The 15,886-nt window shown below is 35.4% G+C and overlaps 1 protein-coding gene and 1 long non-coding RNA gene across 2 annotated transcripts; one reads left to right on the top strand and one right to left on the bottom strand.

Moving 5' to 3' along the window:
• Positions 1 to 51: 51 nt before the first annotated feature.
• On the bottom strand, positions 52 to 15,880 carry LOC134234694 (spectrin alpha chain, non-erythrocytic 1-like; the record flags this gene model as incomplete). The annotated part of the gene is made up of 14 exons (XM_062716747.1): positions 15,867 to 15,880; positions 15,414 to 15,541; positions 15,097 to 15,256; positions 14,877 to 14,954; positions 14,480 to 14,619; positions 14,033 to 14,156; positions 13,703 to 13,849; positions 3,015 to 3,113; positions 2,590 to 2,663; positions 2,469 to 2,490; positions 2,307 to 2,419; positions 647 to 697; positions 244 to 469; positions 52 to 141 (listed from the first exon to the last, which is right to left on the bottom strand). Coding segments are annotated over exons 2-14 (1,449 nt in total), but the record flags the coding sequence as incomplete, so codon positions are not given.
• LOC134234701 (uncharacterized) lies at positions 11,616 to 12,423 on the top strand. Its single transcript, XR_009985245.1, has 3 exons — positions 11,616 to 11,768; positions 12,095 to 12,155; positions 12,359 to 12,423. It is a non-coding gene; the product is annotated as an uncharacterized LOC134234701 (long non-coding RNA).
• Positions 15,881 to 15,886: the final 6 nt, after the last annotated feature.

Below are 15,886 nucleotides of genomic sequence, written 5' to 3' on the forward strand. Positions count from 1 at the left end.
TTCTTCCTTCCTCTGAGCAGCTCTGTCTTGTAAGATCCCCCAGTTCTCCACCACTGTGGCCTGAAGCTGTTCTATCTGCTCAGCATTCTCCCCAGGGTAAGTATCCTGAAGTCTAGTGGAGTCTTCAATCAAGACTTGTAACTGGAAAAAGAAGTGGGAACCACAATATACATACTTCATACTTTCAAAAAATTTAAAATATGATGATGAAAATTAAAAAAATAAAAGATGCCTCTTAATTACCTGAGCTTCTAATGCCACCAGTTCATTTTCAAACCGTTCATGCTTTTTGAGATAGCTCTGAGTGGCGAACAGATCCCTCCCCTGATCTTCGGGTATACTGGCATATTTCTCCTGAATCCTGGTGAGAGCCTCCTCGACATCACGGTTAAACCTGTGAATCTCTCCTGCACCATACATCTTCTGGTCTCGGTTCTCTATCTGTTCCAGTAACTGGTTCCATTTTTCTCTGAAATTCAAAATAAACATGTAATACAGACAGGCTATATTAACAAGTTTTTAAACTTTTCAACAAAAATGAACTATTTATAAACAAGTCCTTTTTAACTGTCTCTATTTCAACCAGAAGTCTGTCTCTCTTTGACCTGGTCTTCATACTGCGTTTGTCCTCCAAAACAAAGGACACCTGTTGAAAAGTCCAGCCTCCACTGTGCGTTTGAATTCCTCAAACCTGTTTCTAAGTATCACACAAAATATTAAGTAGAAAAAATGATCTGTAAAATTTGGCAATTATCAAATATAACAAGAGGCCCAGTATTCCATTGCAGTGCTCAACCTGTAGCACATATAGACTGCAAAGCATTTTTTCATAATAAAGTCTTTCTTAAATCAGATGTTCAGAATCAGAAAGTTTACTCGGGGGGGGGGGGGCATCTGGTCATCAATCCATTCCTCAAAGTCACGGGTCTCTCTGTTGTAGGCATGCAGCAAACTAGACATTTCTACACTACCTGAAGATGATTCCCTGTTCAAATGGTCCTGGAGATATCACTAATCATAAAAAGCTTTGAATTATTTTAACATGTAATTTTATCAAGACTCTAGTTTTCTCTCTCTATAACTCTTGTGCTTTGCGTAAAAGTGGAGGATCCTGACATCCATTTTGGCCCCAGTCCTGTCACAATTCCCGGGGGTCATCTGTCTCCAATACCTAAATTTGAATTCTAACACTACTGTCTAAATATTTTAAATTATATACAGTAAAACTTGGTTAATTAACACTAGCTTATAAGGAAATCTCAGTAAATAAGGTAACTTTTATGAATCCAAGAGAAGACTTTACACCCTGTTCTTTGAGAAAAAAATTTAAGTTTAATGAAGATTTTTCCAATATATATCTTCAATCCAAAGTTTACAAAACTTGGGTCGGCCATTTTGGCCCCACTTGCCATAGTCCTGGTGGCCAGGGCCATTATTTGAACAAACTCCTGAATCGACAACTACCTGAGGAAGATATCCACATGAGTTTGGTAGTAAAACATTTTCCTGGCCCAGTGGTTATGTATCTTGATGAATTTTAGAAGATTTTTAAAGATTAATTTACCCTGTATTATTATTCGTAAACATGAATGTAAAACTTCAGTTTGAAATAATTTGTTAAATGAAATTATTGAAATAACAGATCCTATAACTAAGGAAGCAATGGTTATGATTTGTACAAACTTTAATATGATAAAACATTTAGGATAACTTCCATATGAGTGTCATTTTTCCTGGCCCAGTGGTTCAAATATGATGCAAGAAGATTTGTTTATATAAGAGATTTTTAAGTTTAGATTTCAAAACACACACAAAAAAATGAAGTGTGTAATTATTTACATAAATATGAAATCTTGGGGGTCATGATAGAGAAGTATGACAAATTTAAATAGACAAATAGACCTACCTTCTGATTTGGATGATTCCACATGAGTTTCATCTTTCCTGGCCCAGTGGTTCTTGAGAAGAAGTTTTTAAAGATTTTTCCTTTATATATTCCTATGTAAGTGTTTCTGGTCAATTAGTTTGGCCCCTGTAGCTAACACCCTCTCCACAATGGGATGGTCATTTATGATCAAGTTTCTGTAAGAATTGATAGGTACAATGTATTTATCTTTAACAATTGTAATTATTCTTCAATTTGAATGAACTTCTTTTGGATCATTAATTCAGTTGAAAAATAAACTAATGCCTAACCCCTACATTATGTACATTTTTGCCTTCCAACCTGTTATTGGTCACTGGCCTTAATTTCAATTTTATTGAATTTAATAAAAACTTCAGTTCAATTTCCTGATTTTTCCCACATTCCCACCACACAGGATGCTTTCTGGAGGTTCTGGGCATCCACCAGGCTCTTTCCATAGTCTGTGGAGGCCGCAGCAGGCAGCTTCTCCTTGATCCACTGAAGAACATCAAACTTAAATGGAAAAGTGAAGTTACTGCAACTTGTTTTTTCTCTTTTCTACTGCTGGCTTCAACTTCCCAAATCTGAAACACAAAGAAAAGCCCGTTGACCAAAATGAATGTGAAACATTGTAGATGCATTATTTACCTTGTAAAACGGTCAGTCATTAACAATATCCTGACCTGCTGTTGAAATCCTCCACAGCTCTGAGGATGTTGGCTTTATCAAAATGTCCAGACTGTGCCAAGGCCTGTCCCTGTGAGACAATCAGACCAAAACTGTAGGAGGAGTATTCATTCTCCAAGTTTGAAAGAAGTTTCAAAGAAATTTCTATTTTTAGTAACCATGGCATCCAATTTGTTCATTGAAAATAATTTAAAAACTTCATTCTTTACAGAACATTAAGAAATAAGTTTCATCTTAATGTAGTCTACATGTATACCACTTTGGAAAAAATAAAAATCAGACCAAAACTTTGGGAGGAGTAGCATTTTGATTAAGAATCAACATTTATGATCTTTTATTTTTAATTTGTTAGTTGTTGACCACGGCAACACAGCGTTTATTGAGAATCAAAAACCGATGCACAGAATTATGTATCTTTGGCTTTGTCACACATGTCTTTCCACTGAGTATTGAGGTCCTGGAGAATTTCCTGGATCTCCGGAGAAGAGTAATGTCCATCTTTAACCATTCCATCTCCTCTCTGTAAGGCAGAAGTAGCAAATTATTATGCATTTCTACAAGGCCTACATGTTTTTTTTAAGTAATAACTTTTGCATTTAAAAATGACCAATCAAACCCTTTATCTTAATCATAAAGGAGACAGAAGAATTATGAGTCATGCTCTGTATCTGCAGGGACAAGGAAGGAGATCAAGGTGACTGGAACATGTCTATTTCGAACAAATATGAGAAGGTATTGCAAGGTCCTACATGTACATGTATTGTATCAGTATGTATATTAAGTATGTCTCATCTCACTTTGACCAAAGCAGAGGCAGAAAAGACAGATATAGATACCTATTGTGAACAAATAAGGGAAATACAAGGTCCTACGTGTATATGTATTGTACAAAACATATGTTTTTGATTTCCTCTGATCAAAACAGAGACAGATATGACAGGAATTCATATCCATTTTGAATAATTCTAAAAAAGAAATGCAAAGGTACTAAGTGTGTTGTACCAGTACAGTAAATATACTGTAAAAGTATACTTTTGATTTTCTCTGTCTCGTACCAATAAGAACACATGACATGATGTGATACCCATTTTGAACAAATGAGGAAAGAAAAGCAAGATCTAACATATCTATGCCTAACTACCTATACTTCCTCCAGTTTCTTCACATTTGTTTTTTTTTTGTTTACATCTGTGATTGCATGGTTGTTTGAAATGCAGTAGTTATCCAAGATAAAGAGTTAATAACACCTTCTGAAAACTCAGATTTCTACGCTTTACCCTGATTTTTGTAATTATACCCGCACTTTCTAAAGAAAGTTCGGGTATATTGTTGTTACTCATGTCCGTCCGTCCGTCCGTCCGTCCGTCCGTCCGTCTGTCACACTTTTCTTCCCTGAACTCCTCCTACATTTTACACAGTAGCTTAGTCATCTTTTAAGAGATGGTTGGTGGTGTCATGTAGATGTGCAGTAAGGTTTCGGAATTTCGATTTTGCCCCGGGGGGTCAAATGGGGGCGAAAAATGACGTTTTTTTTGTGCAAAAAGTCCCGTCTTCCCTGAACTCCTTCTACATTTTACTCAGCAGCCTAATCACCTTTTGGGGGATGATTGGTGGTGTCATGTAGATGTGCAGTAAGGTTTCGGAATTTTGATTTTGCCCCGGGGTATCAAATGGGGGTCGAAAAATGACGTTTTTTATGCAAAAAGCCCCATCTTCCCTGAACTCCTCTTACATTTTACTTAGCAGCCTAATCATCTTTTGTGGGATGATTAGTGGTGTATGTAGATGTGCAGTAAGGTTTCGGAATTTTGATTTTGCCCCAGGGGGTCAAATGGGCCGAAAAATGACGTTTTTTGTGCAAAAAGTCCCGTCTTCCCTGAACTCCTGCTACATTTTACTCAGCAGCCAAATGACCTTTTGGGGGATGGTTGGTGGTGTCATGTAGATGTGCAGTAAGGTTTCGGAATTTTAATTTTGCCCCGGGGGGTCAAATGGGGGTAGAAAAATAACGTTTTTTACGTAAAAAGCCCCATCTTCCCTGAACTCCTCTTACATTTTACTTAGCAGCCTAATCATCTTTTGTGGGATTATTAGTGTTGACATGTAGATGTGCAGTAAGGTTTCGGAATTTCGATTTTGCCCCGGGGGGTCAAATGGGGGTCGAAAAATGACGGTTTTTTGTGCAAAAAGTCCCTTCTTCCCTGAACTCCTTCTACATTTTACTCAGCAGCCTAATCATCTTTTGGGAGATGGTTGGTGGTGTCAGGTAGATGTGCAGTAAGGTTTCGAAATTTTGCTTTTGCCCCGGGGGGTCAAATGGGGGTTGAAAAATAAAGTTTTTTATACAAAAAGCCCTGTTTTCTCTGAACTTCTCTTACATTTTACTCAGCAGCCTAATCATCTTTTAGGAGATGGTTGGTGGGATCATGTAGATGTGCAGTAAGGTTTCGGAATTTTGATTTTGCCCCGGGGGGTCAAATGGGGGTCGAAAAATGATGTTTTTTATGCTAAAAGACCTGTCTTCTCTGAACTCCTCTTTCATTTTACTCAGCAGCTTCATCACCTTTTGGAGGATGGTTGGTGGTGTCATGTACATGTGCAGTAAGGTTTATGAATTAAGATTTTGCCCAAGGGGATCAAATGGGGGTCGAAAAATAACCTTTTTTATGCAAAAAGCCCTGTTTTCCCTGAACTCCTCTTACATTTTACTCAAGGTTTCATAATTTTGATTTTGCCCCGGGGGGTCAAATTTGGGTCGAAAAATTATGTTTTTTTATGCAAAAAGCCCTGTCTTCCTTGAAGTCTTCCTTAATGTTACTCAGAAGCATAATCATCTTTAAGGAGAGTTAAATATTTTGAAAATTATGTAAAACATCAACGTCAAGGGGTAACAAGATGTGTTTGTGAAACACTATGCGCCCGGCGTCAACAAAGTTCGGAAAAGCTATTTTTAGCATATAGGTCACAGTCAAGGTCACAAGGTCATTGACCTTGGTGTTGTTTGTAAGAACTTAATTAGTGGGGTATGCATACTAAATATGAAGTCCCTATCTCCTATGGTTCAAAAGTTATGGCAAAATGTAGAAAAAGCTATTTTTAGTATAAAGGTCATAGTTTAGGTCACATGGTCATTGACTTTGGTGTTGTTTGAAAGAACTTTATTAGTGGAGTATGCATTCTAAATATGAAGTCCCTATCTCTTATGGTTCAAAAGTTATGGCAAAAAGTGGAAAAAGCTATTTTTAGCATATAGGTCACAGTCAAGGTCACAAGGTCATTGACCTTGATGTCATTTGAAGGAACTTTATTAGTGCAGTATGCATACCAAATATGAAGTCCCTGTCTCCTATGGTTCAAAGGTTATGGCAAAAAGTGGAAAAAGCTATTTTTAGTATAAAGGTCACAGTCAAGGTCACATGATCATTGACCTTGATGTTGTTTGAAAGAACCTTTTTAATGGAGTATGCATACCAAATATGAAGTCCCTATCTCCTATGGTTCAAAAGTTATAACAAACATTTGAAAAACCTATTTTTAGCATATAGGTCACAGTCAAGGTCACGAGGTCATTGACCCTGATGTCATTTGAAGGAACTTTATTAGAGGAGTATGCATACTAATTATGAAGTCTCTATTACTTATGGTTCAAAAGTTATGACAAACAGTTGAAAAACCTATTTTTAGCATATAGGTCACAGTCAAGGTCACAAGGTCATTGACCTTGATGTCATTTGAAAGAACTTTATTAGAAGAGTATGCATACCAAATATGAAGTCTCTATCTCTTACGGTTCAAAAGTTTTGGCCAAGGTTAAAGTTGACAACAGACAAACAGATAAACAGACAGACAGACAGGACAAAAACAATATGCGCATGGAAAAAAATTCGGGCGCATAAAAAAACATCGCATGCTGGGAAACACCTTGAATTCTTATGAGTAATTTATGTACATGTCAAATGTGAGAGTCATATCTCATCTTAATCAAAAGTTATAAGCAAATGCAACATTTTTGAAAAGTAGGTTAGGCTTGATCGCTTCAAGGTCAAGGTCACAGTGTAAAAGTCATGATTTATTTGGAAAGGTCTTATCACAGGTAATAATATACATGCATTATGATATGAATGCCCTAACTTTTCTCTTTCAAAATGATGAATTTATAACAATTTAATTTTTTTGCAAGTTGGTCAAACTTCTAGGTCACATGTAAAAAAAAAAACCTTGCCATTCTCACAGGTAAATATACTAGTACATAAGTTTAATATGAATGTCTCTTCTCATTCAGTAGATATGACCGTGATAACCAAGGTTAAATTTATTGAGACAGATGGACTGAGTCTGACATACAAATGTACATATTTCTATATGAATTGGGTAAAATTGGCCCAGTGGTTCTAGAGAAGTTAAAAATGTAAAAAGTTTTCAGACAAACAGATGGACAACACGTCACGACAGACATTATATGCTAAGGAAACCAAAAAAGCTCAAATGAGTGTTTTTAAAGGGTTACAATATGGTTGGAGTATTTGAAAAGCTGTTTTTTTTCCTGCAGAGATATGCATGACCAACATATTCATGTTTTATATTTTCTTTAGTGATTTGTTTGTTTGTTGTGAATACATCTTCCCTCATATGGAGACACCACCAAATAATAATGAAGATAAGATGTGTTTGTGAAACACTGATGTCCCAGTATGGAAGCCTATGGCGAAGGTTGAAGTTTCTCAAATATATGTCAAAATCAAAGGTCAAGGTCAAAGGGTTCAAATTGTTAGTATCAGAAGAAAGTCTTGTCACAGGGAATGCACATGTGAAATAAAGAAATCCCTAGTAATTCCTGTTCAAAAGTTAATTGCCAAGGTTAATTTTTTTGTTTAAGTGGTTCAAACTCTAGGGTCAAGCTCAAACATATTTATACCTGTTGACAGTTCACAATGAATACAATATGTCATGATAAGTATGAAAGCCCTAGCACCTACTGATCAAAATTTAGGCAGAGTTTAAAGTTTGGTATTTTTCTTGTAAAAATGTGTATCCCATGTCAAGCGATCAGAGGTAAAAATTAATGGTACCCAAATAAAAGTTCTTATTAAATTGTCACAAGAAATAAACCTATAAAATGTGGAAGCTATTTGTATAGCCCATCCCACTTAAAACTTATGGGCAAGCTAGCTAGGATTTAATTTCTGCAGACTTATAGACATACATACTATAAACACAAGAAACAAAATATGTATAATAATTAGTCAAATGGAAAAAAATATATACTATTTAACTGGAATCACAAAATACATTGTTATTTCAGGGACAGGAAGTGGGTAGGAAGATTGGAATCCCCCCCCCCTCCATCCCCCCATCTGGCATTTGCTTTGTTATTTAAACAAGACTATATACTGTAGCAAGTAAAAAGTGACTCCTGACATCCTCTCCCTATAAACTTAGAAAACATTGACCTCACTATCATTGTTTTTTTATTTGTTTATTTGTTTTCATTTCTTTTCTCCTGCTTGTCACGAAATTCTGGGCTGGAATTTTTTGACTGAGATGTGAACCCCCCTCCCTACTCCCGAAAAAAATTCTGGATCCGCACCAGTATTGGCAGTAACTGAATGTCACATCGACAACGGGAGATAACTTCACAATATGAAATTCGTCTAGTGTTGCATGCGATGATCTTTGACCCTTTTTAAACTTTAACCTAATCGTTTGGGTGTATTTTACCCCCCACTATACTAAAACTTCTACTTACCGATCCTTGTGTCTTCATGAAATATAAATCCAATTATAACACAAAACGAATTAATCCAATGCACACCAGACTGCAGCCGCGTGCCATTTGGGCGAACCTTCGTCGATTCCATCACCTTATCAGATGAAGTGGGAATCGGCCGAGGTGTGCCAAATGGTGTTTAATCTATAAATATGATAATGGGTGACGCAACGTGATGTGATGTAGAAATTTACATGTTCACATGTATAGTACAAGAAAATTTTTTAAATTAATTCATAACAAACGATATTAAATTTTAACAAACCTTTTCCATCTAGCCTATTCCAAAAAGTATGTGCGGTGTGATTGTGGTGTCGAGGGGGGGGGGGGTTAGTAAATTTAAAAAGGTCCTATTATGAGCAAAACATATATCAAAATCTAATTTCAGACGCTGATCCAGAAATTTTTTCCTGGGGGGGGGGTCCACCTCAGTCAAAAAAAAAATCCTATCCCAGAAATTGACAATCAAAAAAAAAAAAAACCTAAAGTAAATCTTACCCAAACGTCAAAAACCTCAAAAACCTATATCGTGGGGGGGGGGGGGGGGGGGTAGTGGTGACTTCTATTGCCGCAAATGTTTAACTTTTCATACCTATTTAACACATATTCGTGTTTACCAGGGGGGGGGGGGATCTGCATTTTCCAAGGGGGTCCATTGTAAGTTTTTCCTTGTTTTAGTATATACATTTTTTAACCTTGTAAATTCCAGGGGGGGGGGTCCTGACACCCCCCCCCCCCCCAGCAGATCCGTACATGAATTTACATCATTAATAAAATTCAGTCTGGTATATAATGAATTAAGCATGTATAAAATAAATATAAGAGGTTCTGAGTTATAGGTCACAGGGTCTGAGAATTTCATACTCAATTTGATGAATACATGTAAATTATAGAATTATTAGGACTATTTCTTTGGAAAGCCGCCCAATATGTAGGAGCGTGTATTTAGAGGCAAACACCTTAGTGCGGGTATTACTGTCTCATGACAGCATCTAGTATAATTTTTTGTTAATGTGATATGGTGAAATAGTTTTAATGTATTTTATATTTATATAATGTGTATCTGACAAAATAATTTTTGTTTAAAAAAAGTGTGGTCATGGTTGGGTTTGAACCGTGGTCCTTTGGATTGTGGGGCGAGCTGCCTATCAGCTGGACCACGGAGTCATATGACCATTCAATCGTAAATCATTTAAATAGACATGATATTAGTTTAAACTTACTTCAATAAATATTTTATGTAAAAATTATTTTTGGATTGATGTAAGTTTCTTATTTTAAATGTCCATCTCAATATAGGAAAATAATGAAACAAGAGGCCCCTGGGCCTTATAGGTCACCTGAGCATTATTCAACAACTTTCCAGTGACTGAATTTGATCCATGTTTTAAGCCAGATGCTATAGCATTTACAATCTGGTCATCATAACTATACACTTAGCAGTTCCTTAGTTTGGTTACTTTATACCCATAGGCAGGGTAGGGGAACAAAAAATGCATTTCAACTAATCAGTAATATTCAGCAATAATCAGTAGTGCCGCTACCACACATGAACCCTTGACTCTTAGGCCTAGATCCACACATTGCACTATTTTTGGAAAGGCATACTTGCTTTTCAAAAATATTTGATTAATACCAAGGAGCACATTTCAAACAATTCATTCATTTTCAGTACATAAGTACAGCCCCCCCCCCCCCCCACTATGGTACAACTGACCCTGGGGCCTTGAAATTTACAATTCTTGAAGATTAGGGATTGCTCATAACTATATAGGTTATTCATCTGCTTAAAACCTAGGAGCAAAGATGAAAATATTCAAAGATTTAATGTTTTTTCACTATACATGTATAATCAATACAGCCCCACCCTAACACCAGAATCCCTGACCCTGGGGCCATAAAATTCACAATTTTGGTAGTGGCACTCTTGCTCATCATAACTATGTACTTAGTTAGTTTATATAAAACCTAGGAGCAGAGAAGAAGATTTTCAAAGAATTCATGTATTTTCACTATATAATCAATAGAGCCCCGCCCTAAAACCAGAACCCCTGACCCTGGGGCCATAAAATTCACAATTTTGGTAGAGGCACTCTTGCTCATCATAACTATGTACTTAGTTAGTTTATTTAATACCCAGGAGTAAAGAAGAAGATTTTCAAAGAATTCATGTATTTCCTCTATATAATCAATAGAGCCCCACCCTGACACCAGAACCCCTGACCCTGGGGCCATAAAATTCACAATTTTGGTAGTGGCACTCTTGCTCATCATAACTATGTACTTAGTTAGTTTATATAAAACCTAGGAGCAGAGAAGAAGATTTTCAAAGAATTCATGTATTTTCACTATATAATCAATAGAGCCCCGCCCTAAAACCAGAACCCCTGACCCTGGGGCCATAAAATTCACAATTTTGGTAGAGGCACTCTTGCTCATCATAACTATGTACTTAGTTAAATTATATAAAATCTAGGAGCAGAGAAGAAGATTTTCAAAGAATTCATGTATTTTCACTACATAATCAATAGAGCCCCGCCCTAACACCAGAACCCCTGACCCTGGGGCCATAAAATTCACAATTTTGGTAGAGGCACTCTTGCTCATCATAACTATATACTTAGTTAGTTTATTTAATACCCAGGAGTAAAGAAGAAGATTTTCAAAGAATTCATGTATTTCCTCTATATAATCAATAGAGCCCCGCCCTGACACCAGAACCCCTGACCCTGGGGCCATAAAATTCACAATTTTGGTAGAGGCACTCTTGCTCATCATAACTATGTACTTAGTTAGTTTATTTAATACCCAGGAGCAGAGAAGAAGATTTTCAAAGAAATAATGCATTTTCACTATATACTTATTTAGCCCCGCCCTAGTACAAGAACCCCTGACCCCAGGGCCATGAATTTCACAATTTTGGTAAAGGACTCAATGCTGATTACAATCATGCAAACAGTTTGACTGCTTGATGTCCAGGAGTAAAGAAGAAGATTTTTGAAGATTGCATTAATTTTAGCGGTTTTGGCCCCACCCCCCAGGCCCCAGGGGGGCAGGGATCATGAAATTCACAATTTTTGTTCCCCTTCACCCATAGATGCTTTGTGCCAAATTTGGTTGAAATTGGTTCAGTGGTTGCAGAGAAGAAGCTGAAAATGTTCAAAAGTTTACGACCGATTGACGACGAACGACGTACGACGACGGACAAAAACAGATAGCAATAGGTCACCTGAGTGACTCAGGTGACCTAATAATAATGTTTCTTTAAAGTAATAATTTTTATTCCTTTGTTTGAATCGTCCTTTGTTCATTATAAGACACGCCATTGCGATCAAAAGCACTGTTAATACCAAGAAGCATTTGAAATTCAAATTAATCAAAGTTTATCTCCATAGAAGTTATATCAAGGTATGTAATTATTTGTCTATTCAGTATCTTGTAAAATCATGTTTGATTTATAGTATATTAAGAGTTTATTCTGTATATTCAATGATCGAGCTGATTGTTTACATATGAAACTGTTCTTTATAAAAGAAATCATTGATCAAATTTATTATTTCTGTTAAATAATCATTATATCAAATATTATAGAATAGTATTTAACAATAGTGTAGTGTTGATAAACCATAAACTAGTTCTCATTTTTTAAATTATGTAATTGTTACACTTAGTTTGGAATATAATGATCAGTAATATAGAATATGCATTGAAGGTCTGTTATATTATCATATTAGGTTAATAACAGATATGTGACGGATCCAGATCCATGGATTTTTGATTACTCCCTTACTTAGGGTATGTTTTTATCCATGAATAAGATCATGCATATTGTTAAATATAATATTGGCATATATAATATTGACATTATAACAATTTATACAAATGCCTGAGTATAATGAAATTTATGTATTTGTGCAATTGCATTACACAAATTGTTAATGTAATTTTCACAATAATGATTGTTGTTAGATTTTATTACTTTTCATATTATATTGTAGGCCATCAGCATTTAAATTTCTGTAATGAAATAAAGAGTGAAACATCCAAAATACGGCGTGTTACATTAATAATTCTTTCAGTTCAATATCTTTGGGATGCTGAGTTCACTGTATCAAAATTGGCCACTTTAATGTTGATGGTGATAATGACACGATGATGACAATCATTAGATTGCATTTTGTTACACTGGAGGCCATTTAAAAACAAATCTTTGAACACTTTGCCTCCTTTACTTTACATACATATAGCATTGATTTCTAAGCAATGCTGATTAAAATGAATCAAGATATAATACATCAGAGCATTCTAACCATTTTCTTTTTATAATGTATATGTTTATAACATCATCAAATTTAAAGAATTAAAGTTTTTACATCTAAAACAAAGACTTATCATGCAAATTTGAGAATCTTTGATGAATAAGACATCATTTGCTTTGATGTACATGCATAATATGATAAAGTTGATCTATAATTTCAGTTCTTATTTTGCACCATGCAGCATGAATAAATATTACATACATCAGCAACAGTTGAAGAAAAGATGGGTAGTGAAGAGGAAAGCTGATTATAAATCTGAAGGGTAGATTTGGGGTGACAGGTGATGGCATTGACTAAGCCTTGAGCTGATGTACAGAGGGAACTGAAGAGGACATGAAGACATTTCTAATATGCTTTGGAGGAATTTACTTACGACCATATATTTCTGCAAATTTTGAGATTATCAATAAAGCATCTGCAAACATATTCTTCTTAAGTAAAAAAATAAAAATGTATCACAAATAAAGATGCTATTTGGCCCGTAAATTGTAATTTAATATTGCAAAACTCATTACAAAATGTGCATATTTTCCCCATGAATAAACTTCCTAAGAAGATATTATCATAGCTTGTTAAAATAAATATATTTATTTTAAAAAATTAATAATAACTTGATGTACCACAGTTTTTTATGCGCTTCTTAATTATACTTTTGTTGCCTTCATTAAAATATCTTTAAAACCCATAGTATTTTTATTTATAATTTTTTGAATTGAATCCATGTGATAAAAATAAGATCTTTTATGTTTCAAGTTGGATATGCTTTTCATCTAACTTTTTATATGCTTTCTCCCCAAACCTTGGTAAAAATGTTTAAGTGGACCAAAACACAAAACACACACAAAGGAGTGAAAAATATTGATTAGAAATTGAAAATATTGATTAAACAAAAAGTTGATAGTAGACCTAATAAAACTCATAAAACAACACCCAAGTTAGATAATTTACCAACACCGTAAAAGTGAACACTCCTAACCTAAACAACAAAAACACACTGCAGTATCTTATAATACTAAGGCTTACATCATTTAAGTCTTGAAGCCGTTCATTATTTGCTTTAATTTCTGCCTCAAATGCATGATGTTTCTTCAACTTCTCGTGAAGGTTTGCCAGATCTCTATATGACTCATCTGTAGCTGTCTTGTATTTGTCTTTTATCCAATCTGAAAGCTAAAAAGACAAACAAAACTCTACACTTTATCAAACGTTTCCTTACTGGTTGGTATCTCAATGCATCTAGTCTAATGTCTCATTCTATGTCAATTTACAGAAGTTCTCATAAAAATTGGATATTTTCATCTCATATATTTTTTCTTTAAGTGACAGTGTTTGATGCAGTAGAATTAGACTCACTTCGTCTGCATCCCTCTTGAACTCCTGGAAGCCCTGCGCTGCCAACAGAGCGTTGTGTCGGTCTGCTGCCCGCTCCTTGATTTTCTGTCTCCTCTCCAGCACCTCATTTCTCCTCTTGTCAATACTGGAATTGTAACAGTATCTGATACATCACATAATTCTCATAGACAGATTATGTTGACAAAATTCCCTACTACAGTTCAATCAGGATACATGTATTTCAAACATGGTTGAAGTGTAAAAATATTCATCAACTTGCTTAATATATGAAAGTTGATGCTCAAATTAAGAATCCAGCATAACTTATTTTGATATATCCCTGGTATGCAGGAAATGAAGTTTTAAGTATAAGTACAACCATAATTCAATACTTTTAAGACATGATAGGAATTGTTTGCCAGGATTTGTCAGATGAGTAAGTTTGAGATGAATGCTTGGTAGACTCACTGATCTTTGTCAGGATGTCCCTCTGCAATCCTTTTGTCAGCCATCTCATCCAAGTCCTTCAGTTTTTCATCTTGTACAATTAATGTGTTCTCAAAGTCTTCATGACGTTTGAACAAAGTTTCAACATCATCTACTGTTTCCTGTGAGAAAAAATGAATATGGTTACTCCTGAAATACATCTTGCTAGAATACAGTAAAACACGCTCCTTATGAAGTGCCAGGGGCCAACAATTAAGCTTCATTGTGTGTAATTCGCTTTAATCTTTAAGTTCACAAGATACAATATTTTAAAGCGAGCGGGAATGAAAATCACTTTGCTGTAAGTGTTGTTTCATTATCAGCATGTTCATTATAAACATGTTTTACTGTACTTATGAGTAATAAACTGTAGGCTTACCCCAAGGTTAGCAAAGTCTAAGAACTTCTCATGACCACTGGACACAGAATCAATGTGGTCAGCCTCTTTGTTGAAAAACTGCAATGAAACATCTTTTGTTCAATAACTGGTGGCAATATTATGCTAAAAATCTCCAGCACAAGTTTTAGAGAGAGTTGATGAGGGTGGGGATCACCTGAGAGACCTATTTGTTTGGGGTGGGTGGGGTGGGTGGGATTACCTGTAGTTCATAAGCATGCTGGAGCTGCTGATTCCTGTCCGCCCACATTCTGTCAATCACTTCCTCATCCTCACCGAGTTTTTGTAGCTTACTTTCAACATCAGAAGCATCAGGGTCTTTGTCTAAAATACTCTTTCCTAAAACCCGTATGTCTTCAAACCTAAACATAAATTACCAAAAAGGTCTTAATGGCATAAATTATGTAGTTACGACTTTGCCACTCATTTAATTGTTAGCCAATTGTTGCACTAACAGAGGTTATGAATAACATATGCATTTATATGTCAATATATATACATGTAAGAGACTTGTCTTACTTTGGTTTGTGAGCCTTGATGTCCTCTCCTATTTCCTGATGTTCCTGAATCATGATTTCAGCGGTCTGTAATTCTCTGGGCATCTCGGCATTCTGGATCTTAGCCTTGGTAGCACTTGTCCACATACCCTTATAAGACATTTAAATACAATAGAAGTTAAATAATGCACAACATTAAGAATACAGAACATGAACAAGCAAAATTAGAGTGAATATATCAAAAAGCTTATAGAAGCCTGAACTATCTAGGAAGTCTATTTTAAAACAGGAAAAGCTTAAGACTAACAGAAAAAGTTAACAGACTTTTCTGATTGAAGAATAGAAGTACAATGTAACAAGTACCAGCAGAAAATTCAGACAAAGTTTCATTTAAATTGGCCAAACGATATGAGAGAGAAAGAGTTTATAATGTTGATTGATATAGAGAAATGACAGATTTTATCTAATTTTTTACCAAGTCTTTGGCATCATTGT

The sequence above is a fragment of the Saccostrea cucullata genome, unplaced genomic scaffold (genome assembly GCF_032062105.1).
Source record: "Saccostrea cucullata isolate Sc308-1 unplaced genomic scaffold, CSIRO_AGI_Scuc_v1 ctg13855, whole genome shotgun sequence".
Classification (NCBI taxonomy): Eukaryota; Metazoa; Mollusca; class Bivalvia; order Ostreida; family Ostreidae; genus Saccostrea; species Saccostrea cuccullata.